Consider the following 26,356-nt stretch of genomic DNA (forward strand, 5'->3'; position numbering starts at 1 on the left):
AAGCGCAGCGACGTCAGAGCCTGGCGGATTCTCCGCGCAGCTTCGGGCTACCCTGTGCCCAGTCTGGCTGAAGCCCGGTCACAAGCCCTGAGGGACCCGGTAGATCCGGCCAGAGACACCGACTGGGACGCGTAGTTGTCTACCGCAGGGCGAGCCGAGATTTGTAGTTTTCAAGTGTGGCCAACTATTCTTTTTCTTCCCCTTCCCTTCCTTGTGACTCTTCCTAGGGGAACCGGCGAGACCTTTCCGAGGCAAAACGGCGAAGTGGGTGACTCTAGGCATTCACTCGTTTCTCATGCCGACCCTGTTAAGCACCCTCCCACCAGAACATCTTCAGTTAAAAATCGGGTAAGCTTGGCAATAGCAACCCGTTTGCACCTTCCAAGGCCTTGTGAAGACTTCGCCTAGACCTGTGGCACAGATGTCAGACTCCCGTCCTCCGAACAGGAAGGAAGGGAAACCATTTCTTACACTAAATGCTATTTTTTCCCCCACTTAATCCGCATAAGGACTGGTAAAACTGCGAGGCCCGGAAGTTAAACTTGCCCAAAATCTCATAGGAAAGAAACGGTGGAGCCAGGATTGGAAAATAGGCTACTGACTTAAGCGTACTCCCGTAGGAGTTCTACAAGGGCTGGAAGGTTTTCTGTTGTTGTTTTTGTATCCCCAGTGCCAAGAACAGTACCTGGCACTTAGTGTACCCTTTACGCTGGTTTATTCTATGGAGCACCAACTATGTACCATTGCAGTTGTAGAGACTTGAGTTATTCAGTGAACACGGAAAACAAAAATCTTTATCCTCATCCTGAAGTTTATAGAAGACGAAGACAGAATATAAATAATAATAGATTACTTATTGCGTTAAAAAGTGATATGTGATAGAAGAGGGGGAAAAAAAAAGTAGGATAAAGAGATGGGGTAATGAGCGTTTTTAAGAAACAAAGAAGCTGGGCCAGGTGGCGCATGCCTATAATCCCAGCAGCTGGGGAGGCTGAGACAGGAGTTCAAAGCCAGCCTTATCAACAGCTAGGCGCTAAGCAACTCAAGGAGACCCTGTCTATAAATAAAATACAAAATAAAGCTGGGAATGTGGCTCAGTGGTTGAGTGCCCCTGAATTCAGAAAAAAAAGAAAAACAATAAAGAAATGGGGGAGTTAGCTATGCAGATACCTGGGGAAGTCATATAGAAGAGCTGATGCAGAGATGGAAGCGAATCTAAAGTCTTTGGGGACAAGCAATACTAGTGTTGTTAGAGCAAGGTAAGAGTAGGAAAGATCAGAGAGAAATGGAGTACATTGATTTTTTTTTTTAACTTTTGATGTTAAAGGAAATTAAGGAGTAAAATTATCTGACTTTTTAAATAAGGATCACTCTGGCTGCTGTATGAGACTACAAGAGGGCAATGGTTGCAAATGAGATATTAGAAGACTTATATAACCCATAGTAGCAAGTGCATCATCAATATTTGTTGTTTAAGAGACGGGACTGGGGCTGGGGATGTGGCTCAAGCTGTAGCACGCTCGCCTGGCATGCGTGCAGCTGGGGTTCCATCCTCAGCACCACATACAAACAAAGATGTTGTGTCCGCCGAAAACTAAAAAATAAATATTAAAAAATTCTCTCTCTCTCTCTTTAAAAAAAAAAATTGTAAGAGACAGGACTATCTGTCATCATGGCACAAGCCTGTAATCCCAGTAAAGAAGGAGAATCACAAGTTCAAAGCAACCTCAACAATTGATAAGACTCTGTCTCAAAATAAAAAGGACTAGGAATGTAGCTAAGTGATAAAGCACCCCTAAATTCAATCCCCAGTACAAGAAGAGAGTGATCCTGGACTGAATCCTCTTGCTCTAGAGTATATTTTGGGAACAATGGGATAAACTTTTCCCCACTGTGGTGGTGGCAGAGCTCAAACCCAGGACCTCCTACATGCTAGGCAAGCTGTCTACTACTGAACTACTATACCTCTAACCTCGATAAAATTTAAAAATATTTTTTTCTTATTACAGGGAATTGAACCCAGGGGCACTTAGCCACTGAACCACATCCCCAGCCCATTTTTATTTGTATTTGTGTTTTTTGTTGTTGTTTTTTTTAGATAGGATCTTGCTAAGTTACTTAAATCCTCACTACATTGCTGACCCTGGCTTTGAACTTGTGATCCTCCTGTCTCAGCCTCCTGAGTCACTGGGATTACAACCATGTGCCACTGCACCTGTCTCATTGGAATAAATTTTAATGAGAAGACTGGCGTGGTGGCACATGCCTGTAATCCCAGTGGCACTAAATGATTAGAGTTCGAATCCAGGCTCTACTACTTACTGTGTGATTGATTTTTTTTTTTTTTAGAGAGAGAGAATTTTTAATATTTATTTTTTAGTTTTTGGCAGACACAACATCTTTGTATGTGGTGCTGAGGATCGAACCCGGGCCACACACACGCCAGGCGAGCGCGCTACCGCTTGAGCCACATCCCCAGCCCAACTTATTGTGTGATTTTGAGCAAGTTATTTATCCTTTTGAGATATGTAGATATCTGGGGGAAGTCATATGGAAGAGCTGAAGTCATATGGAAGAGTTTTCTCAGTTGCAATATGTCAGCAATAAAATTAGTGCCCACATCATAGTGAGATAAAAATAATACCTCATAGGCTTGTGCTGAAGTTTAAAACAGAGTAAATACACGAAAGTGACTTAAACAACATCTATCACAGAGTAAAGCCTGTATAATTGTTAGCACTAAGTATTGGGTGGACAAGAAAGATCTTTCTGAAGAATTAACTACTTAAGAGTTGCAAAAAATAAAATAGTATACTTTCTTTGGGAAAAATTGCAAATGGGGAAAAGATGCTATTGTTAGTTGGTCTTTTTATTGCAATCTTCTTAGGAAAGCTGGTGATTCACATTTCATCCCTGAACCTTAATAATTGGGAATAAATTATACTCAAGATACCTTCTTAAAATTGGAAAATAAGACAAAAAGTGAGATGAATATGAGCTTTTATATAAACTGTGAAGTGCTTAAAAGGAAGGTGTCACCTGCATTCATTGCTGATAAGTCAGTGAATGGATCAGTGGTGTGCCCTCTGGTGAAAAGAAGTGGCAGTGCTTTACCAAACTGGCCACAAGAAGCCCCTATTGCAGACCCACCTCATAGAGTGAAACTTACTCTTCGTGTCCACAGCAGAGAGGAGGAAAGCATCCCTCAGGGTGTTGGGCATATTCTTAGGAAAGGTAAGACATACTGAATGATTTGGGTCTGAAAGAGTACACAGTTCAATGAATGGAAAGTGTTCTTTATCTTCCTTCCACAGAGCAGAGGATCTGGTCTCCTAGTTCTGTCATTTACGTGGGTAAGTGATTTTTACTTCTTTAGGCCTTGAATCCCATTTTAGTGTTTTATTTTGTTTGGTATTGGGGATTGAACCCAGGGGCACTTAACTACCTAATTACATCCCCATCCCTTTTCATTTTTTATTTTGAGACAGGGTTTCTTGCTGAGTTGCTTAAGGCCTCACTAATTGGCTGCAGCTGGCTTTGGACTTGCAATCCTCCTGCCTCCACCTCCCAAGTCACTGGTATTACATGTGTGCACCCCCATGCCTACATGACTCCCATTTAAAAAATAAATTTCAAATGTTCCTTCCAGAATTCTCAAATGTGATTTCTAGTCCAGAACCATAGGTTCCACAGTAAAAAGTGGTTGTTATTTTGTTGTTGTTGTTTATATTTTGGTACTGGGGATTGAACCCAAGGGCACTTTACCACTGAGCTTTATCCACAAGCCTTGTTTTTTTTTTTTTTTTTTTTGGTTTTTTTTGTTTGTTTGTTTGTTTTTTGTTTTTTTTTAGACAGGGTCTCATTAAATTGCTCAGGGCCTCACTAAATTGCTGAAGCTTGCTTTGAACTTGAAATCCTCCTGCCAGGGCCTCCTGAGTCATGGGATTATAGGCATGAGCCACCTCACCTGACTAGTTGTTGTTTTGCTCACAGACCTTTTCTGATTTTTGTTTGTTTGTTAATACATGACACTTCATGCCATATCCAGCATGGAGCCTTGAAGTAGACCTAGTCAAAAGACCCACGAGACTTAAGAGTATTCTGCATCTCTGAGCAGAAATCACTGTCTAGATGTGTGTGGACATAAGGTAGAGAAAATCTGGCCTCAGTTTTCTTTCCTGAAGAGGAACAGAATGACTGTGTATCCATAAACTCCTCTTTGACAGTGAGTGGGGATTTCACCATTAACAAGGAATTCACGAAAACTCTATAGGTGTTAGAAATAGTATCATGAAGCAGTTAGGAGAGCTGCAGCCTTCAAATTCCATTTTGTCCATAATTTGATTATGCTTCAAGTAGCTAAAACATTTACCAAGATGGCTTTTCACCTGTATTATGGAGTCCTCTTGACCCCTGTCTCTGCACAGTAGGCATTATTATCCCTATCATTATAGATGAGGAAACTAGGGTTCCAGAAGGCTAATGAACTTGCCCAGTGTGAGAGTCTGATGGTTCTTGATAGAGCCTGGATTTGAACACAAGTAATTCTGACCTCTTTCCACTAAGCTACCATAGTGCTATAGTCCTGGAGTTCCTACTTTTCCAGTCTTAGCCATTTTCTCTGCTCAGAGTGTGATTCTCTAAATCAGACATAGGTGAGCCACCCTTTCAGGAAGGTCACAAAGAACCTATAGTTAGGATGTGGATCAGAGATAATGTAGGGGCTGAAGGTGTAGCTCAGTGGTAGAGTGCTTGCCTAGCATGCACAGGCCCTGAGTTTGATCCCTAGCTCTGCAAAAAAGACAGAAATAAGATAAAGTTGCATGTGGTTTCAGTGTGACTAGTGAGGTCTAACTGGTTAGCCCAGCCCTAAATTAAAACATAAAAAGCTAATACTGGGTGACTGTAATTCCAGTGACTAGAGAAGCTGAGGCAGGAGAAAGGCAAGTTCAAAGCTAGCCTGGACACCTTGGCAAGACTATGTTTTAAAATAAAATATAACGGGTTGGGACTATAGCTCAGTGGTAAAGCACTTGCCTAGCATGGGTGAGGCACTGGGTTCGATCCTCAGCACCACATAAAAAGTAAATAAATAAAATGAAGTTATAAAATTTAAAAAAATAAAATAAAAAATAAAAAGGATTGGGGATGCCCTGGGGTTGTAGCTCAGGATTAGAGCACTTGCCTTGCATGTGTGAGACACACATATAAATAAAATAAATAAATATTTATAAATAAATAAAATAGCACCACATATAAATAAAATCAAGGTCTATCAACAACTAAAAATATTTTTTTAAAGATTGGGAGTATAACTTCCTGGATTCAATGCCCAGTGTAAAAAATTAATTAAAATTATAATTTAAAAATGCAGATGTTCATACCTACCCACAGTAGTTCATGTATAACCACAAAGAGCCTTATCCCTTCACAGAGGACCTGCTCTGTGCCAGCACCTGGGTACTGAGCACTTTACATTATCTCCTGTACTTCCCGCCATGACTGTCACAGAAATATGATTGGCTCCATGTTAAAGATGGAGAACACTGAGGCCCAGAATAAGTCACTTCTCGAGAAGTGATGAGCTTTTTATTAACTGCATTTTTTTTTTAGTTGTGGATGGACACAATACCTTTATTTTGTTTATTATTTTTTATGTGGTGCTGAGGATCGAACCTATAATAGTTCAATCACACGTGCAAGGCAAGTGCTCTGCCACTGAGCCCCAGTCCCAGCCCCTCCCTCCATTCTTTACAATCATTCCTGTTTCTCCATTTTCAAGTTAGACTGTAAAGTCCTAGAGGCCAGGGCATGTTGCCCTGAGCATGCTATAATTCAAATGGCAATTACAGAATGAGTCAGCTATTTAAGGCACCAAACTTGAACTGGTCTTGAGGACAGACCAGCTGCCCAAGTGGACATCCAACGCCGGGCATTTCGCTTGTATGTCGTTTCCAAGTAACCCTGGCTTATTTTCTCCGCTGGGGAGGAGGACTCCAGGGAAAGTCCGACCTGTTCCTGCTGGAGGACTTCGGGGTCCGGAGCGTTCCCTCTACGGCCCTTCCCAGGCAGCTGACAGCCCAAGTCGGAAAGCTGTTGGAAGCTGTTGGCCCCATGCGCTTCCGGGGCCTGTGGGGAGGGGCAATGGCCTGAGTCCCGCCCCCTTCAGGGGCGGAGCCACGGATAGGGACTGGCCTAAGCTGCCGCAGGTAAAGTAGTCCTGAAACGGGGAATCTCTGGGCCTGGGGATCTGAGCGCCATGGGGGGAGAGGGGGCTTATCTTTTACCTTGGAGTGGACACCAGTCTCCGACCCGGCCACCAGCATTTCTCTCCTCGCCCTGTGTCTTGTACCCTAGAGTTCCCACAACAGGATGGGACTCCGCAGGGCGGCTGGGAGAGGTCCCTGCACATGCAAAGCCCACCCACTGAGCTTTAGGCTCTGGGGCTATAGTCCGCGTCCTAAGCCTCGGTTTGTTTTTATCATTTTATCTCTTCATTAATCCATTTCTTTTCTTCATTCACTCATCCTTCACTCCCTTCTACTCTATTCCAGGTCCATTGGTAAATTCTCAGAACAAATTGTACTGACCCAGCACTCCAGGAATTTAATCTAGAATCGAATCTAGAGACTTTAAATAGATATTTTTTTTTAAAGAGAGAGAGAGAGAGGGAGAATTTTAATATTTATTTTTTAGTTTTCAGCGGACACAACATCTTTATTTGTATGTGGTGCTGAGGATCGAACCCAGGCCGCACGAATGCCAGACGAGTGCGCTACCGCTTGAGCCACATCCCCAGCCCTAAATAGATACTTAGATCCAGAATAATCCCTGCAATGATAGCTTAATTAAAAATGTCAGCCCTCAAGTAGAAGGAAATAATTTGGGGGAGTAGAAGTGAAAAGCAAAAAAAAAAAAAAAAAGAGAGAGAGAGCGCTTTTCTTGAAGGAATATTTGAGCTGGGCTTTAGAGGCTGACTAGGAGTTTTCAAGTTTACAAGAAGGGAAAGGACATTCCAAGTAGGGGAAGCTGCTTGGGCTGCAAGTCATAAAACGACCTGCCATATAATAGGAGCAACAAAAAGCCCAGTATTGCAAGACATTGTGGAAGTCACTTTGCAGAGAATCAGTTGACACCAGAAGGCCTGACCTTCTGTCATGATGAGGCCAAGATTTATCCCAGAGTTCGATATTTCTCAGACTCTTAGGATGTTTTATTTTTTGATAAACAAACATCTTACAGACTCTAAAATTTTGGCATATGCCCCTTCCCCATGAGAATCACAGGTCACATAGAAAACTTTAGCCAAAAAAAAAAAAAAAAAAAACATATAGTTATATTAAGAAAGTTACGTTAAGGTTGGGTGGTGTAGCTCAAAGGTAGAAGACTCGGGGCTAGGGATGTGGCTCAAGCGGTAGCGCGCTCGCCTGGCATGCGTGCGGCCCGGGTTCGATCCTCCAGCACCACATACAAACAAAGATGTTGTGTCCGCCAATAACTAATAAATAAATATTTAAAAAAAAAAAAAAGGTAGAGGACTCACCTAGCAATACACTAGGTCAAGGTTCAACCCCTAGCACTGAAAAAAAAAAAAAAAGAAAAATATTATATGAAAAGGTTCGTGATTCTTATTCAGATTAATCAGGCCTTAGACATTGGTACATTCAACAGGAAAGTTTTGTTTGTTTGTTTGTTTGTTTTGTGGTACTGGGGATCCTAGGCAAGCACTCAACCACTGAACTATATCCCCAACCCCTCAACAGGAGAGGTTTTAAAGGGGAGGGTAACCTGATTTGTTCTGTGTTTTATGAAGAAGATAATCGTAAATATCTAAAAGTGTCTTTTATTCTTATGCATAGGACACCATGAAGCAGCTGCCAGTCTTGGAGCCTGGAGACAAACCCAGGAAAGCAACATGGTCTGTAAAAGAGGATTCACTCACGTGTGCATGCACGCACGCGCACACACACACACACACACACAGAAGCTTTTGTTTTGTTTATAAATAGTTTACTAATGTATTTGGTCATCAGTGAAAAAGAGTAGAGATGAAACTGTCTGCAATTTCTGGTAATTAGACTCCAACTGTCTGAGAAGGTCTCCAGAGGAAAGATGAGGGGGCAATAATTATCTCAGAGCAGATGTTAATTTTATTAAAATCCTTTACCAAGAAGAGTAAGGCACTAACCGTATGGCATCCTCAACTCCAATGTAGTATCTCCCCCTGAGCTGTGACTCATTTTTAAAATTTTTAGGGAATTGAATTTGCATTCAAATTCACTGGCTTCACTGTTTCTTAGATGTTTGTTCAACCAACCCTTCATTCAATAATACTGTTCTGACAGAGGCAGCTGCTGTGGAGGGTCTGGAGGTCCAAAGATCAACAGTCTCTGTGTAGTAGGGGCTCTAGACTAAGCAGGTCTTGGTGATAGCATGTGATCAGTGCTGAGGCAGAGTCAAAGAAAGCTGCATAGAAGTGGCAGTGTTTCCACGGGACCTTGAAGGAGAACCTCCTATGGCTCCCCTGCTTCCATCCTGTTGAGGTACCTAACACATATCTGATCATGGCATTCTCTAGCTTAAAACCCTTTTGAGGGCTGGAGGTGGAGCCCAGTGGTAGAGTATTTACCTAGCATGTGCAAGATCCTGGGTTCCATTCTTAGCACTAGAAAAGAAAAATTGACAGACTCCTTGTACTCTCCCACTGGTCCCTGCATAATCTATTTCTGCCTTTCCTTCCAACTTCAAATATCCTTACCTATTTTTTTGCTCTCTCTTCGTTTAGCATTGCCTTCAGTGTACCACTCAGGTCCTGTACATGCTAGTTCCTCCACCTGGACCTCTCTTTCCCTTCAACTTTCATCTCTCTTTCCCCAGCTAATTTCTACTCCTACTTCACATCTCAGTTCAAATGGTCCTTCTTCAGGAAGCTGCCTCTGACCGCTCTACCACCACCTCTCTTTACAGGGTCAAGACCTCCTGTGGTACATTCCCATATTATTTGTCTTGTGTTAGACAAATAGCTAGTCCTGTCCTGAAGTAGATATTTGTGAACTTGTTTAATGTTACTTCCCAACTAGTTTGTAAGGGCTTTGAGGCCTTGTATTATTAACCATCTATCTAGATATGTATGTGTTCTTAGGTAAGTTATTAATCTTTGGGCTTTTCTAAGCCTCAGTTCCTCGGTTGTAAAACTCAAATGATGATAATAGTACTGATCCTCAAAGTGCTTCTGTGCAGATGAAATGAAACCAGGGTTGTGATGTCAGCACATTGTCAGAGTTGTGTGTATGGCACATTGTTAGGAACTATCCAGGTGGTAATGGGGTATGCAGATCTGGAAGTCAGAAGAGATCTGAATATGAAGTAGAGATTTGGAAATCATGGATGATGTTAGAGATGGTGGTAATTGAAGCAAACATAAACTGAGAAAAAGAGAATTCTAAGGATACTGAGAGTTAGGAGGAGGCTGTCAGGAAAGAAATTATAGAAGGAAACAGAAAAGTGAATGGAGATTCAAAAGGTAGTGGTATGGTGAAGCAAGATTAGGGGAAAGATAAAAGGAGGAGGGGAGGGTTGGGAATACCAGACATCAGAGATGTCAATAAAACATGGCCTAAAAAACAGCTAAGGAATTTTCTTTTCTTTTTAATATTTTTTTTTTAGTTGTCAATGGACTTTTATTTTGTTTATTTATATGTGGTGCTGAGAATCAAATCCAGTACCTCACACATGCTAGGCAAGCGCTCTACCACTGAGCCACAATCCCAGCCCGGGGAATTTTCTTTTTTAATCATGAAACTTTAAAATGTGTTTTCTCAGTTAGCATTCAGAATAACTTTAGAGAATGGAATGACTGAATCCTGTATGCAATTTTCCAAGTCTTAGCTTTGGCTTGCATCAGGTTGAGCTTTATGAGTAATCTGGAAAGGCTCTTAAAATCCACAAATCCTAGAAAACTTTTCTGGACAGGGAGACATCACTGGTTAGTGGCAAGAACCTGAGTCTGTAGGCATCCCCATGAAGGCACCCTTTAACAAGACCCTTCCTACACTGCTACTGGCTTTGAGTCTTCACAACCACCTTTTGAGGTAAGACCTGTTGCTCTCCTTGTTTTACAAATGAAGAAAATGAAGTTCGGAAGGGTTAAGTGACTTCCAGGTCGTACATCTAGAAAGTACTGGAGCTGAGACTAGAACCAGGTCTGTTCAAATTCACAAACCATGTTTATAACCACTAACTATGCTGTTGTGTCAAGACATAAAAAGTGAACATTTCTGGATGTCATTTCCCTGTCCACCATATGGGGTCATTACCAACCCAGGGCATCTCACTTAGGTTATATAAGGTGGAAGTAGTGACAAAATTGAAAAACCAAAGCTGTGAACATAGAAAGATACTCCTGTTGATCAGGGAAGGGCTGTTTTGCTGGATACAGTTAAAGTGTCTGTGTATGTATCAGGTCCTTCCTTCTGTGAATGCTTCATGAGCAATGAAAAGAACACTCCACTACATTTGTTCTGTGCTTAGGTCTCCTGAGTACATCCTCCCTTTGGCAGGTACACCTTGACTCCCCCTGGAGACAGCCCCTGTGCTCGAGTTGGCCACAGTTGCTCATATTTACCGCCAGTTGGTGATGCCAAGAGAGGGAAGGTCGTCATTGTTGGAGGAGCAAATCCAAACAGAAGTTTCTCAGATGTGTACACCATGAATCTGGGTAAGATCAATAGCTGCAGAATGCAGCTGGCTTTGTGCTGCCAGGTGTGAGCAGAGCATTCTTCAGAATACAAGCTCCAACCAGATAGCAGGAAAAAAGTACATCATTGACAGGTTTCAGCAGATTGGCACATATTCACCTGACCAGTGCCTCCTTGTTTAGGGGGTCAGACCTCCTATGGGCCCATATGGAGCCCAGGACATCCAATCACTGATTCATCAAATATTTCTCCAGGAGACATCAGTGACTCCCACCTCTCCTTCCATTCACCTATTCAAAGAATCTTTGGGTCACAAATATCTCCGATCTTCATCCATGTTGGTCCATTCTCACTACTACCACTGTAGTCCAAACCACTGTTACCTCTCAACTAGACTGTTGGAATCACCTCCTTACTGGTCTCCCTGTCTCCAAGTTTACCCACTGTACAGTGCATTTTCTTTTTTTTTTTAATTTTATTTTTTAGTTTTTTAGATGGACACAATATCTTTATTTTACATTTATGTGCTGCTAAGGATGGAACCAAGTGCCTTGTGCATGCTAGGCGAGCACTCTACCACTAAGCCACAACCCCAGCCCAGTTTTCTTTTAATATTTTTGTAGTTGTAGATGGACAGACTGCCTTTATTTTATTTGTCTTTATTATTTTTTTTAATGTGGTGTTGAAGATTGAATCCTGTGCCTCATGCATTCTAGGCAAGCGCTCTGCCACCTAAGCTACAGCCCCAGCCCTCTTTTTTTTTTTTTTTTTTTTTATTTAACTGAGATGTATCCCCAGCCTGGTTACAGTGCATTTTCTAGACCTAGCCAGAGAATGTTGTCTTAGATACAAGTCCAATTCCATTTATTGATTGATTGATTGATTGTTGTAGATGGACAGAATGCCTTTATTTTATATGTATTTTTTTTAATATTTATTTTTTTAGGTGTAGATGGACACAACACAATGCCTTTATTTTTATGTGGTGCTGAGGATCAAACCCGGGTCCCACCCGTGCTAGGCAATTGCTCTACCGCTGAGCCACAATCCCAGCCCAGAATGCCTTTATTTTATTTGTTTATTTTTATGTGGGCTAAGCATCAAACCCATTACCTCACACATGCTAGGCAAGTGCTCTGCCACTGAGCTACAGCCTCAGCCCCATCAGTCTCCTTTTTAAGCCTTTCCCAGCCTCATTTATTGGCTCTCACCGACCCACATTTGCTATACTGAATAGCCTTCATTTCCTTGAAAAAAAATATTTTTTTTAATTTTTTTTTTTTAGTTGTAGTTGGACACAATATCTTTTATTTATTTTTATGTGGTGCTGAGGGTCAAACCCAGTACCTCACATGTGCTAGGCGAGACTCTACCACTGAGCTACAACCCAGCCCTCCTTGAATATATTTTGAACTTCCCCCTCCAAGCCATGGCATACCCTTGCATGGAAAGTTCTTCCCAAATCCCAAATTAAATATCATTTCTGGCTGGGCATGGTGGTTCATGTCTGTAATCCCAGCAACTCAGGAGACTAAAGTAGGAGGATCACGACTTCCCAGCCAGCCTCAGCAATTTAGCAAGGCCCTAAGCAACTTAGTGAGATCCTGTCTCAAAATAAAACATGAAAAGGGCTGGGGATGTGGCTCAGCAGTTAAGCACCCCTGGGTTTAATCCCTGGTACAAAAAAAAAAAAAAAGGAAAAGAAAAGAAAGAACTAATTATTTCTGTCAGGATTCTTTCCCTGGTACTTTTGGATTAGTTTAGTCACTACCTTCTTCTGTGGTCCACAGTATTGTGCACTGTCCCAACCTCTTCCCCTTCACGGTTCATAGCACATGGGATTGTTTCCTAAGGCTCTTCCCCACAGAGTGTAAGCTCCTTGGAAATAAGGGAACATGGTTATTTTATTTATCATTGTATCCCCAGCCACTACCAGAGCACTTAGCACAGAGCAGGTGCTTTTTAAGTATTTGGATGAATGAATCAATGAATGAAGGAAGGAAGGAGTGAGTGAACAAACTAATGAACCAGTGACTACTATGTGCTATACTTAGGGAAGAATTTAAAAACTGGTGATCCACATACATTTTTTGTTAATTCCATATAATTTGTTTTGTTTTGTTTTGTTTTAGTCATATGTTGTTTACAAAATAAGTGTGCAGGGGTCTACATTTAAAAGTTGATGGGCTGGGGATATAGCCCTGTGATAGAATGCTTGCCTAGAACATGCAAGGCCTACTATACACACACACACACACACACACACACATTATCCTAAGAAGCCAAATCATTTTGTTGTTGTTGTTGTTATTTTGTTTTTGTTTTCCCCCCCAGTGCTGGGGATTGAATCAGGGCCTTGTACATGTAGTCAAATGCTCTACCTCTGAACTACAATTGTCTCTCTCGTGATAATTTAAAATGGTTTGACATCTCTAGACCTGCATGGCTACTTGGTAACAATTATTTGGTGCTGAGCTGCACCTATTGATGGGACATTCATTCTCCAAGTTGTCATAGTCCTTGCTTCTCCACTCTGGGCATTTGAATCTCTACTCCTTGCACTAGGAAATCCAAGGCAAATTGAATCTCTTCTAGTAGAATGCTTGCCTAGCATGCCCAAGACCCTGAGTTTGATGCCCAGGACTGGAGGAAAAAATGCAAATCATTTTCAGCCATCAGGGAACTCACTTTTTAGTTATATCTTTTTTTGTTTTGTTCTGTTTGTGGGGTGGGAATAAAACTCAGGGCTAGGCAGGCATTCTACCACTGAGTTCATACCCAGCCCAAAGTTACACCTTGCCACCTGTTACTAGATTTGTGTTCCTGGCTAAACCATCTGGACCTCAGAGTACAATGTAGTGTGGATATAATTTGCTTCTGTTGGCCACCATAATGATTCAAAAAGATGGTGCCTTGAAACATCCTAGGAAATGGTTTTCTAACTAAAACAACTAATAGGGCCCTGGTTATAGCTCAATGGTAAAGTACTTGCCTAACATGTATGAGGCACTGGGTTCAATCCTTAGCACCATATAAAAATAAATTTAAAAAATAATGGCATTGAGCTGGAGATGTGGCTCAGCGGTAGCGCGCTCGCCTGGCATGCGTGCGGCCCGGGTTCGATCCTCAGCACCACATACCAACAAAAATGTTGTGTTCGCCGAGAACTGAAAAATAAATATTAAAAATTCTCTCTCTCTCTCTCTCTCTCTCTCTCTCTCTCTCTCTCTCTCTCTCTCTCTCTTTCCCCTCTCTCTCTCTTAAAAAAAAATTATTAGTTGTTCAAAACATTACAAAGCTCTTGACATATCATATTTCATACATTTGATTCAAGCAGATTATGAACTTCCATTTTTACCCTGTATACATATTGCAGATTCGCATTGGTTACACATCCACTTTTTTACATACTGCCATACTAGTGTCTGTTGTATTCTGCTGCCCTTCCTATCCTCTACTGTTCCCCCTCCCCTCCCCTCCCCTCCCATCTTCTCTCTCTACCCCATCTACTGTAATTCATTTCTCTCTCTTGTTTTCTTTTCCCTTTTCCCCTCACTTCCTCTTATATGTAATTTTCTATAACAATAAGAGTCTCCTTCCTTTACCATGCAGTTTCCCTTCTCTCTCTCTTTCCCTCCCTGCTTGGCCCATTTAGATTAACTGGCTACCTCTTACTCAGTCAACTGAGACTAGAAAGTCAAAGTGATACAGAAATTTTGTCTGGGCTCTACCCATGTGGTTAGAAGGGAGAATGAGGATAGTTTCCATAGACTAGGGCTTATGGACAGGCAGATAGCCCCCAAAGTGTCTATTATCAATTGTCTCATAGGTTGACCCCATTCCCTTAAGTGACTTAATAGTCGTTCATTTGTGCTATTGGCCTTTTTTTTTTGTTAACTACCCTCCCCAAATTTGCCAACCAACATAAGCATTTGACAGCCCCAATTGAGGAACTGAGTGAAATGTTTTCTAGGGACACACCAGTGGGACTTAGCCACCTATGGGGGCCTCTTGCCGCGGTACGAACATGCCAGCTTCATTCCTTCCTGCACACCTGGCAGCATCTGGGTATTTGGAGGGGCCGACCAGTCAGGAAATCGAAATTGTCTCCAAGTCCTGAATCTTGGTAAGTAGCCAAAGGTTGGTTTATTTTCATCTTGCACACATAATTTCAATTATAATTCCAGTATGTTTGGATTGAACTAATTAATTCATTTAACTTTTCTGACTTCATAAAAAACATGAATTTATCAACTCCTTAAATATCCAAGCTGGAAGGGACTTCAGAGAACACCTATGCCAGTGGGCAGCTCAGATCCAAGGAGAGGGATGTGACTTTCCTAAAGTTACCAGGGAGTCAGTAACTGAGCCAGGCTAGAACCCAGGTTACCTAGATCAGTGGTTCTCTAGTGAGGACTTTTATGTCCCACAAGTGAGATCAGGCAATATCTGGAAACATTTTTGTTTTTCACAGCTAGGGTCAGGGTAGCTATGGACTAGGTGGTTAGAGCTCAGGGATGCTGCTTTATGTCCTGTGAGGCACAGGACTGCTCTAAAATGCCAGTCAATACCAAAGGTAAGATACTCTGCCTCAGGTCTTGTTAGTGTTTCTTTAAGCCAAAACTGGCTGGTCCCTTTCCAGTCTCACTGGTAGTTGTATCAAAGGAAAAGCAATTTGAGAGCATCACTCCCAGGAGGAGGTTGCTAAACTACTTGTGGGAGGTGGACTTGTCTTTTTGTCATTTTTAAAATTTTGCTTTTTTCTCTATGAATATTATTGACACGCTGGATGTGGTGGCACATGACCAATCTCAGCTACTTAGGAAGCTAAGGCAGGAAGATTGCAAATTTGAGTCCAGCCTCGGCAATTTAGAAAAACCCTGTCTCAAAATAAAATAAAAAGGGTTTGGTATGTATCCCAGTGGTAGAACACTTGCCTAGCATGAGACAGTCTCTGGTTTAATCCCTAGCACCAAACATACAAACAAACAACAAAAACACTAATCAGGATATGCTCTGCTGGGCACTAACCATGACCTTGAGCTAGTGATTTAACTTCTTTCTACCTCAGATTTCTTTTCTGTCACATTAGGATAGTAATGTTTCATCCCTTGTTAATTTGACAAGGGTTCAAATTAATTTGATATCTGGCAAAGACTTAACTCTCAATATTTGTTAGTTGTTGTGGTTAATGTAGGTATGCTTTGGAAAATGGAAATCAGTTCTGGACCTACCATTTTGATTCTCAGTGACAGCATTCTTTAAATAAAATACAGTGAGCCAGGCATGGTCGCACACATCTATAATCCCAGAGACTTGGGAGGCTGAGGCAGGAGAGTCTCAAGTTTGAAGCCAGCCTCAACAAATTAGTGAGGCGCAACATAAAAAATGTTTAAAAAGACTGGGTGTGGCTCAGTGGTTAAGTGTCCTTGGACTCAATCCATGGTAGCAAAAATACAAATGCAAAACACAGTGAAACTTTGGAAAGCTTCTACAAAGGAATTGATTTTCTCACTGTATCCCTTTTTATCCTGGAAAGTATAATTGACACAGTGCCCAAGAAATATGGAAAATGTGAGTCATTAGTTGCTTTTATTACCAGAGCAAGCCCTTCAAATGGCTTAAGACTCCTTTGTGGTTGTGTTGATGTTTGACTTCTGCACCTTCTAACTCCAAGTCCCAAAAGCTGTCCAACATCTGTAGCTACCAAGACGATTAGATTTTGCTTTGAATGTGGGTTGGGATTTGTTCAGTCTCCAAGTTCGTGTTTGAGTTCCACACATATTGCAGATGCTTTGTGCAGCATTTTGCATATTGGATGCAGGCCTTTTACAAAAGGCATAGAATTTTCCAGGCAAGAAATAATCCTTAGGCTGGATGCAGTGGCACATGCCTGTAATCCTAGTGGCCCAGTAGACTGAGGAAGGAGGATTGCAAGTTCAAAGCCAGCCTCAGCAACTTAGTGAAATTTTGAGATAGGGTCTCATTAAGTCTGTCTGAAAATAAAAAATAAGCTGGGTACAGTGGCACATGCCTGTAATCCCAGGGTACCAGGAATTGAACTCAGGGGCATTTAACCACCGAGCCACATGAGGCTGAGATAGGAGAATCACAAGTTCAAAGCCAGCCTCAACAAATGTGAGGTGCTAAGCAATTCAGTGAGACCCTGTCTCTAAATTTAAGAAAATACAAAATAGAGCCGGGAATGGTTGAATGCCCCTGAGTTCAATCCCTGGTACCAAAAATAAAAATAAATAAATAAAAAATGAAAAGTTACCAAAAAAAAAAAAAAAAAAGGAGCAGAACTAATCCTTGAGATGTTGTGGTGGAGCAAGTATAGGACAGAGATGAGTTCAGGCTCCTTCTCTGCTTCTCAGATGTGCTGTGATCTGGGAGACAGAATTTTAAGTTTCTGAGCTTCAGTTTCCTCGTTCCAAAATGGAAATACTTTTTACCCATCTCCAAGGGGTGAGTGAGGATATTGGGAGTGGCAGAATATTCAGGGCAATGATCTTACACACAGAAGCTGTTCAGTTAATACATCTATTTCTATAGAATTCATGTTTTATTCTAAAAAGAAAGCAGCTTCTATATATCTACGAGGTGGCAAGCTTTTATTCTCAAGTCAGAAGAGGAGAATAATCATAGATTCTAGTGTTATTTTTTTTATTTTTATTTTTTTAAAGAGAGAGTGAGAGAGGAGAGAGAGAGAGAGAGAGAATTTTTTTTTAATATTTATTTTTTAGTTCTCGGTGGACACGACATCTTTGTTGGTATGTGGTGCTGAGGATCGAACCCGGGCGGCAAGCGCGCTACCGCTTGAGCCACATCCTCAGCCCGATTCTAGTGTTATTGAAACAGAGTTTAAATCCCAACTCGGCCATTTACTAGCCTGGTCATTGTAAATAAAAGTGACTTAATGTATCTCTGCTTAAATTCCCTTCTCTGTAAAAGGGGAAATCTAACATTTATTTAGTACTTCGTTTGTTTGTGCATGCGCATGCCACCTAGGGATACATTACCACGGTCTACATCCTCAGCCATTTTTAAATTTTTTGTTATTGTTTTGCTTTTTTAAATTTTGAGATAGGGTCTCATTAAGTTGGCCTGGCTGACCTCAAATCTGCCATCCTCCTGCTTCAGCCTCCTAAGTCTCTGAGATTTCAGGTGTGTACCACTGCACTGCTTTATTATTTTGTAGGGATTCTTATTATTGGTACTGAAACTATAATAATATTGTCTGCTTTTATTTAATGGCTACATTTTCTGGGAAATTTGGCATATTTGGACTCTGGCATCTAGTTGGAATGAATTTTAGCAAATTTTGAGCTCCTCTGAATGAACACAGGGCAGGGTAGTCAACAAAGTGCATAATATAAAGAGGATATTGAGGGTTTTTTGTTTGTTTTCTTTTGGTATTGGATATTGAACTAGGGGCACTGTATAACTAAGCTACATCCCCAGTACTTTTTATTCTTTATTTTGAGACAGAGTCTCATGAAATTCTTGAGGTTGATTTCGAACTTATGGTCTTCCTGCCTTAACCTTCCAGGTAGCTGGGAATATTGGTGCATGTCACTGTGTGTGGCTAACTTCATTCTTTTTTTTTTTTCCCCATGGGGATGGGGTACCAGGGATTGAAATCAGGAGCACTTAGCCACTGAGCCACATCCCCAGCCCTATTTTGTATGTCATTTAGAAACAGGGAATCAATGAGTTGCTTAGCACCTCACTGTTGCAGAGACTGGCTTTGAACTCAAGATCCTCCTGCCTCAGCCTCCCAAGCTGCTGGGATTACAGTTGTGCACCATGGTGCTCAGCTAAATTTGAGCTTCTTACCTAAAACTCAGCTGTCCTTCTCAAGGATCAGGGTAATAAAGTGCCTGCCTAGCCCTACCAAGATTGGAGGTCAAGAACTCAGGCTGTAGATCAGTGTCAGAGTGCATGCCTAGCATGCACAAGACCCTGGGTTCAGTCACTAGCACCCCCCCACACACACACCAAAAAAAGGAGTAAGGGTCAGAGGTCCCCTTGGCCTGGATGTTTTAGAACCCTGCCTTCTCTCCGGACCAGAAACCAGGATTTGGAGGACGCCAGAAGTGACCGGCCCCCCACCATCTCCAAGAACATTCCACACATCATCAGCAGCTATTGGAAACCAGCTCTATGTCTTTGGGGGTGGAGAGAGAGGTGCCCAGCCTGTGCAGGATGTGAAGCTGCATGTGTTTGACGCAAGTATGGACTATCAGGAATATCACTTAGGGGCTGGGGATGTGGCTCAAGCGGTAGCACACTCGCCTGGCATGTGTGCCGCCTGGGTTCTATCCTCAGCACCACATACAAACAAAGAATGTTGTGTCTGCTGAAAACTAAAAAATAAATTAATTAATTAAACAATAAAAAAAGATGACAGGGATATCACTTAACCTGCTCAGGGCTATGTTGGCTGATAGTTTACCTAATGTATAGGAAGAAAAGATTGGAAAGTGAAATTGTGGCCAAATATTTCACTTCTAGACTTTTTTGCTGATATGTATTTTTTTCTTGTAGCAACATTTGCTTTGAAAAGATATCCATGATCAATTTTTAAAAATTAAACAGTAAACTTCATAAAGTAGAAAAGTAAATGTTCCTTCTTCAGCCTTTCCTTACCACTCTTTAGATAAGTAAATGATATTAGCAATTTCTTATCTCTCCTTTCAGACTTACCTATGCATTTATAAATCATACAGGTTTGTGTATAGGTGCATATATAAATATTCTGTGAATTTTGAAATCATATAAAACTTTAAAAACACATACATGAAATCAGATTATATACACTTTTCTGCAGCTTATATTCATTTATCTATCTATCTATTTTCTGGCACTGGGAATTGAAGGCAGGGCACTTTACCACTGAGCTACACTCCAGTTCTATTTATTTTTTATTTTGAGACAGAGTCTCTCTAAGTTGCTTAGGGCCTCCCTAAAGTGCTGAGGTTGGCCTTGAACTTGAGATCCTCCTGCCTCAGCCTTCTAAATCACTGGGATTACAAGCATGCTCCTCCACACCCAGAAGAACACCTTTTCTTTTAGAGTAGGAGTAGGTTTTTAGTAATTGAAAGTATACACTTCTAAACCATACAACTGGGATCAAGACCAGATCTGATACATGGTTTCTTTGTTACTTTAGGCTAGTGACTTAATCTCTGATAGCCTTAGTTTGCTTACTTGTTAAATAGAGAAAATAGTAGTGCTTACCACACACACCCAAAAAAAAGTTTTGTTTTTCTTTTTTGTTTTTTTTTTTTTTTTTGATTCTGTGGATTAAACCCAGGGTCACTAAACCATGGAGCCACATCCCCAGCCCTTTTTTTGTATTTTCTTTAGAGACAGGGTCTCGCTAAGTTGCTCAGGCCCTTGCTAAATTACTGAGTCTGGCTTTGAACTTGCAATCCCTCTCCTCAGCCTCCCCAACCACTGGGATTACAGGAATGTGCCACTGCTCCTGACCTTTTTAGTTTTTTTTTTTATTTTGAGACAGTCTTACTAAATTGTTGAAGGTCTTGCTAAATTACTGAGGCTGGCCTCAAACTTGCAATCCTCCTGCCTCAGTCTCCCAAGTCATGCATCACCAAGCCCAGTAAGAGGTTGTAAAGATTATTTTTTTTAAAAAAGAGATTAAATGAGATAATAGGATAAAGTGCCTGAGACATAAAAAGTACCTAATAAATATTAACTATATTATTATTATTTCTTCATTTAATTAAACTTTATGAATAGCTTGCTAAGTCAGTACCAATTTCCATGCAAAGCATATCCTTCTGTGTGTATCTTATTCATTGATTTTCTTATTGATTAGCTTTTTGCTGACATTGGAATAGTGAACATTTGTATATATTAATCTTTGTATGTATATATTAATTTATACAAACATATAGAAGAGATGCACTATGTATACTATCTCATTTAATTCATACCTCAACTCTAAGAAGTAGGTATTGTCGGGCTGGGGATGTGGCTCAAGCGGTAGCGCACTCGCCTGGCATGCGTGCGACCCGGGTTCGATCCTCAGCACCACATACCAACAAAGATGTTGTGTCAGCCGAGAACTAAAAAATAAATTAAAAAAAAATTCTCTCTCTCTCTCTCTCTCTCTCACACTCTCTCTTTAAAAAAAAAAAAAAAAAAAAAAAGAAGTAGGTATTGTTTCTCTCCCCATTTTGTACACCTATAGAAACTAAATCCTTCCCAGGTGTTGTGGCACAAGCTTATAATCCCAGTTTCTCAGAAGGCTGAGGCAGGAGGATCACAAGTTCCAGGCCAGCCTCAGCAATTTACCAAGACCCTGAGCAACTTAGTGAGACCCTGTCTCAAAAAATAAAAAGGGGTCTGGGGTTGTGGCTCAGCAGTAGAGTACTTGTCTAGCACATGCAAGGCCCTAGGTTCGATTCTCATCACCATATAAAAATAAAATAAAGATATTGGGTCCAACTACAACTAAATAAACAAAATATTTTAATAAATAAATAAATAGTGCTGGGAATAGCCAGGTGCATGGCACACACATGTAATCCCAGCAGTTCAGGAGGATGAGGCAGGAGGGTCACAATTCAAGCAACTTCGCAAGACCTTGTCTCAAAATAAAAAAAATTATATAAAGTGCTGGGGATGTGGCTCAGCATTGAATGCCCCTGGGTTCAACCCATGGTACCCCCAAAAAAGGGGGGGCAAGAGAGAATGTAGCTCATTGGTAAAAGCACCCCTAGATTCAATTCTCAGTACCAAAAAAAAAAAAAAAATCTTGTCACAGAAGAAGTGTATTTGTTCATTTTAACTTTCAGGAAGTTCTAGGTTGAAGATTAAGAGGAGATCATTTCAATTAAAAAGAAGAAATAGGGGCTGGGGTTGTGGCTCAGTGGTAGAGCATTCACCTAGCTTACATGAGGCACTGGGTTTGATCCTCAGCATCATATAAAAATAAAATAAGGGTATTGTGCTCATCTCCACCTGAAAAACAAAAGTGTGTGTTTATATATATACATACATACATATATTTAAAATAAGAAATGGCCTCCTAATGCCCCAGAGAAGGGGCAAGCATGTTAGATAGTGTGCTCTCCAGCCTGGGAGCATCCAAGCAGAGGCTATGCAGACTGTAATGTGAGGGAGATCTGAATGGATTTGTCTCTAAGAAGGATGCTTCCTGTTTAGAGCATCTCTGCTTGCTGGGAGGTGACAAAGAAGCTTGGATGTGTTGCTCTCGTTCTTGCTTCATAGCTTTGCCACTTGATGTCAATGAATTTATTTTCTAGATACTCTGACCTGGTCACAGCCAGAGACATTTGGAAGTCCTCCATCTCCCCGGCATGGTCATATGATGGTAGCAGCAGGGACAAAGCTTTTCATCCATGGAGGCTTGGCAGGGGACAAATTCTTTGATGATTTCCATTGCATTGATACAAGTAAGTAGGGTAGAGTGTGTGGAGGCTTGTCTGTGGTACTGGGATTGAACCCCATAGCGGGGCACATTAAACTACATCTCAGACCTTTTTTATCTTAAGACAGGGTCTTAGGGCTGGGATTGTGGCTCAGTGGTAGAGCACTCGCCTAGTACAAGTAAGACCCGGGTTCAATCCTCAGCACAAAAAATAAAGGCATTGTGTTGAGTCTAAAAAATAAATAACATCAAAAAAAAAAAAAAAAGACAGGGCTTGGTAAGTTAGTTGCCCTGGCTGACCTAGAACTTGTGATCCTCCTGTCTCAGCCTCCCAAGTAGCTGGGTTTATAGACATGCTTCCTCACATCTGGCTGCTTAACATGTTTTTTCCTAAAAGAAGCTGGGTACAGTGGTAGACTCCTATAATCCCAGCTTTTCCAGAGGCTGAGGTAGAAGGATACTTGTAAGATCAAGGACAGCCCTGGGCAAATTAGTGAGGCCCTGTCTCAAATTAAAAAGGGGTGGCGATCCAGCTCAGTGGTAGAGTACTTGCCTAGCATGCGCAAGTCCCTGGGCCCAATCCCTGTACCACAAAAAAAAAAAAAAAAATGTGTGTGTGTGTGTGTGTGTGTGTTTTCTTTATTAGATGTGCTTTTCTGTTTCGTTTTTTGGTAATGGGGATTGAACCAGGGGTGCTTAATCACTGAGCTCCCCAACCTCTTATATTTTTTATTTTTGAGACAGGGCCTTTCTAAATTGCTGAGGCTGGTCTCAAACTTTCGATCCTCCTGCCTCAGACTCCCCAGTTCTTGGGATTACAAGCATGCACCATTGTGCCCTGTTCATTATGCTTTGTGCTCTACAACTGGATTTCTTTCAGGCATTAGCCACACCAGACCAGGAAAACATTTAGGATGTTTCTGAAGGTAAAAGACCAGAAGTACATGTTTCTCAGGCTAAACATTTGAAAACACAGGAAGAGGAAAGTTAGAACATGAGAATTGTCTCTAAGTAGCTAACGTGCACTGACAGGCCCTGGAGAGCCTGGTCTCCTTCTGGATTATTCCTTTGGGTTCTAGCTCCTTTTGGGCAGGGACTCATCTCTTGTTTGCTGGTGTATTTCTAGCACTTAGTACAGTGTCTGGAACATTCTAAGTGATGAAATACACATCTGTTTATGAGTGGATAGATTAATAAATGAACAGTTGTACATTACTCTAGACTCAAGAACAATGGAACAATGGGCAAAAGGTATGGGAACTCCTGTGCAGACTTCCTTACCAAGCACTGGGTTCTTTGAAGCCTGGGGATGCTGACTGAGATTCTAACATTGGCTAGCATTGTGACCGCAAATACTTGGCCCCCTTCACACTGACAGGTGGAAACAGATATTCATTCTTTTTTTTTTTAACCTTTGTTTATGTAAAATATTTTTTTTTAGTGGTGCTGGAGATCAAATTGAACCCAGTGCCCCATGAGTGCTAGGCAAGCACTCTACCACTGAGCCACAGTCCCAGAACATGATCTTCATTCTTTTTTTTTTTTTTTTTTAAAGAGAGAGAATTTTTTTAATATTTATTTTTTAGTTTTCGGCGGACACAACATCTTTGTTGGTATGTGGTGCTGAGGATCGAACCCGGGCCGCACGCATGCCAGGCGAGCGCGCTACCGCTTGAGCCACATCCCCAGCCCATGATCTTCATTCTTTACAAGAAGCATTCCTTGCAGGTGGTCCCATGGGGTTTTATGCTTATTTTTCAAAAGGAAGTCCTTTTCTCTTGTGCTGAAGGACTGGACTACTTCCTGTCTGTTTTTCCTGCCTACCCAAATAGTTCTCTAAACCTAAAATCTAATAATATCCTGCCTCACGTAAATGCTTCTTAAATTCTTGTTTAAAAGATTCTAATTAGGGCTGGGGATGTGGCTCAAGCGGTAGCGCGCTCGCCTGGCATGCGTGCGACCCGGGTTCGATCCTCAGCACCACATACCAACAAAGATGTTGTGTCCGCCGAGAACTAGAAAATAAATATTAAAAAAAAAAAAAGATTCTAATTAGCTGGGAAAGGTGGGGCACACCTGTAATCCCAGCGGCTTGGGAGGCTGAAGCAGGAGGATCACAAGTTCAAAGCCAGCCTCAGCAATTTAGCAAGGCCCTAAGCAATTTAGTGAGACCTGTCTCAAAATAAATAAAATAAAAAGGACTGGGGATGTAGCACAGAGGTAGAGCACCCTTGGGCTCCCCAGTACCCCCCCCCAAAAAAAAAAAGTTTTGGAAGTAGATGCTAAGGAAGGCAGCACGTTGTAGAGAACTCAGATTTTGGAGCAGGACCTCAGTCTAGCTCTGCCACTTACAAGCTGTGGGATCTCAAGCAAGCCTCTTTCCCTCTCTAATAATCCCCTTGTGCTCATCTGTAAGAAGGGGGTAGGCTGGGGTGGGGATATAGCTCAGTTTGTAAAGTGTTTGCCTCACATGTTCAAGAGGCCCTGGATTTAATCCCCAACACCACACACACAAAAAAAGGGGAGGTGAAGGGTAGGCACAAATAATAGCAATTCACAGAGCTTTTATGAGAATTAAGTGAACCAAATATTGAAAGTAGCCAGCCAGTGCTTACAAAGTTGCTTTCTGAATAACTTGGTATTTAAAACACACAACTTACCTGCTTCTGGGCAGTTAATGGTGTGAACAAAGGTGATAATCACTAAATAAGGCTGTATCACATTTCTCAGAGTGCTCCATCAGAATCCTCTAGGTTAATTGTAAAAACTATAGATCACTGAGTGTTTCCCCTCCCTCCCTGGACTACCCATTCAAGCCCCACCTCCAAGTAATTCTTATGCACACTAGACCTTGCTCTGGCACCTCTCTAGAGCTCCAAGTGAATGACCTGCATTAGATAACTTTGAAACCACATTTTAGCCTGTATAGTGCTAACTCTTTCTCTCTGCAGGTGACATGAAGTGGCAGAAGCTCAGTCCCACAGGGGTCGCCCCAGCAGGCTGTGCTGCCCACTCAGCTGTGACTTTGGGAAAACATATATATGTCTTTGGAGGAATGACTCCTACCGGAGCACTGGACACAATGTACCAGTATCACATAGGTGAGTGGTGCAAACGTGTTTTGCAAAGTGACATAATGCCTTGGTTTTTCAGTTTGGTTCCTCCATGTCTAAATCAAAAGGAATGAAAATTGAACTTACAGGAAATGACATCATTAAAGCAGTAACACTGTCTTTGGGGTTTGTTTTCCCTCACTCAGCTGATGCTGTAAATCACAGAACATCTCTTGAAATTTCATAACATGCACCTTTGTTCTTTACCCCTGCCAGAAAAACAGCTATGGTCTCTCCTTAAATTTGATACTTTGCTGCCCCCTGGACGTTTGGATCATTCCATGTGTATCATTCCATGGCCAGTGACATCTACTTCTGAGAAAGAAGACTCAAATTCTGTTACCCTAAACTGTGAAACTGAGAAAGGGGATTCCACCGACAGAATGGCACCATGTGGCAGCACATCTGAGGAAAGCCAGAGTGACATAATGCTATGTTTTGTGTTTGGTGGGATGAATACAGAAGGGGAAATCTATAATGATTGTATTGTGACTGTAATTGACTAAAAAAAAAAAAAATTATTGTTACTTAAAAGAAACCTTAACTGTTTTCTGCTTCCAATTTTTTTCTGCAAAATATATCCATCTTACTTTGGTAGGTAATGACTTGACAGCCCAATGCAAAAAATTCTATTATAAAAACGGTTTTACCAGCAACCAAACCTAGGTAAAAGTGGGCCATGGTGGCAAATGTCTGTAATCCCTGCAATTTTGAACTCCTAGGAGGTTCAAAAGTTTGAGGCCAGCCTGGGCAACTCAGTGAGACCCTGTCTCAAAATAAAGGGCTGAGGATGTATGTAGTAGTTTAGTGGTAGAGCACTCAGGGTTTAATCCCCAGTCCTGGGGGAGGACCCTAAGTAAAGACAAGTCATAGATAGTAGACATTTGCCAGTTGAAAGTTCTTGTTAATATTCATTAGTTGATCCTCAAAGAGGTGCAGACTATTTGATAGTAGTAATAGCCTGTGGGGACAGTTCACTATTTTTTGTTTTAAATATATATATATATATATATATTTTTTTTTAGTTGTAGGTGGACACAGTACCTTTATTTTGTTTATATGTGGTGCTGAGGATAGAACTCAGGGCTTCTTGCAAGTACTAGAAGAGTGCTCTAACCCTGAGC

General features: G+C 41.4%; 1 protein-coding gene across 5 annotated transcripts; it reads left to right on the top strand.

Moving 5' to 3' along the window:
- Window positions 1-26: 26 nt before the first annotated feature.
- On the top strand, window positions 27-25,808 carry Rabepk (Rab9 effector protein with kelch motifs). Of its 5 annotated transcripts, none has more exons than XM_077797099.1 (10): window positions 27-348; window positions 3,315-3,353; window positions 3,489-3,578; window positions 7,860-7,918; window positions 10,560-10,717; window positions 14,671-14,823; window positions 18,771-18,932; window positions 21,995-22,144; window positions 25,071-25,220; window positions 25,449-25,800. In XM_077797099.1, the coding sequence occupies exons 4-10, from the start codon at window positions 7,866-7,868 to the stop codon at window positions 25,736-25,738; spliced, it is 1,116 nt and encodes a 371-aa protein (XP_077653225.1). In that variant the 5' UTR covers window positions 27-348; window positions 3,315-3,353; window positions 3,489-3,578; window positions 7,860-7,865; the 3' UTR covers window positions 25,739-25,800. The 5 variants fall into 5 exon arrangements, with proteins under 5 accessions (XP_077653225.1, XP_077653224.1, XP_077653223.1 ...); XM_077797098.1 differs by lacking the exon at window positions 3,489-3,578 and adding an exon at window positions 5,990-6,209; XM_077797097.1 differs by lacking the exon at window positions 3,489-3,578 and having other exon boundaries at window positions 25,449-25,799.
- Window positions 25,809-26,356: the final 548 nt, after the last annotated feature.

Source organism: Urocitellus parryii, chromosome 4 (genome assembly GCF_045843805.1).
Source record: "Urocitellus parryii isolate mUroPar1 chromosome 4, mUroPar1.hap1, whole genome shotgun sequence".
Lineage (NCBI taxonomy): Eukaryota > Metazoa > Chordata > Mammalia > Rodentia > Sciuridae > Urocitellus > Urocitellus parryii.

Bases quoted from the DNA above. Each gene is read 5' to 3' on its own strand.
- Rabepk (XM_077797096.1), top strand. From the start codon at position 10,021: ATGAAGGCACCCTTTAACAAGACCCTTCCTACACTGCTACTGGCTTTG. The intron at 14,824-18,770 runs GTAAGTAGCCAA...TCTCCGGACCAG, and splicing joins TCTCCAAGTCCTGAATCTTG to AAACCAGGATTTGGAGGACG. The intron at 22,145-25,070 runs GTAAGTAGGGTA...TTCTCTCTGCAG, and splicing joins TTTCCATTGCATTGATACAA to GTGACATGAAGTGGCAGAAG.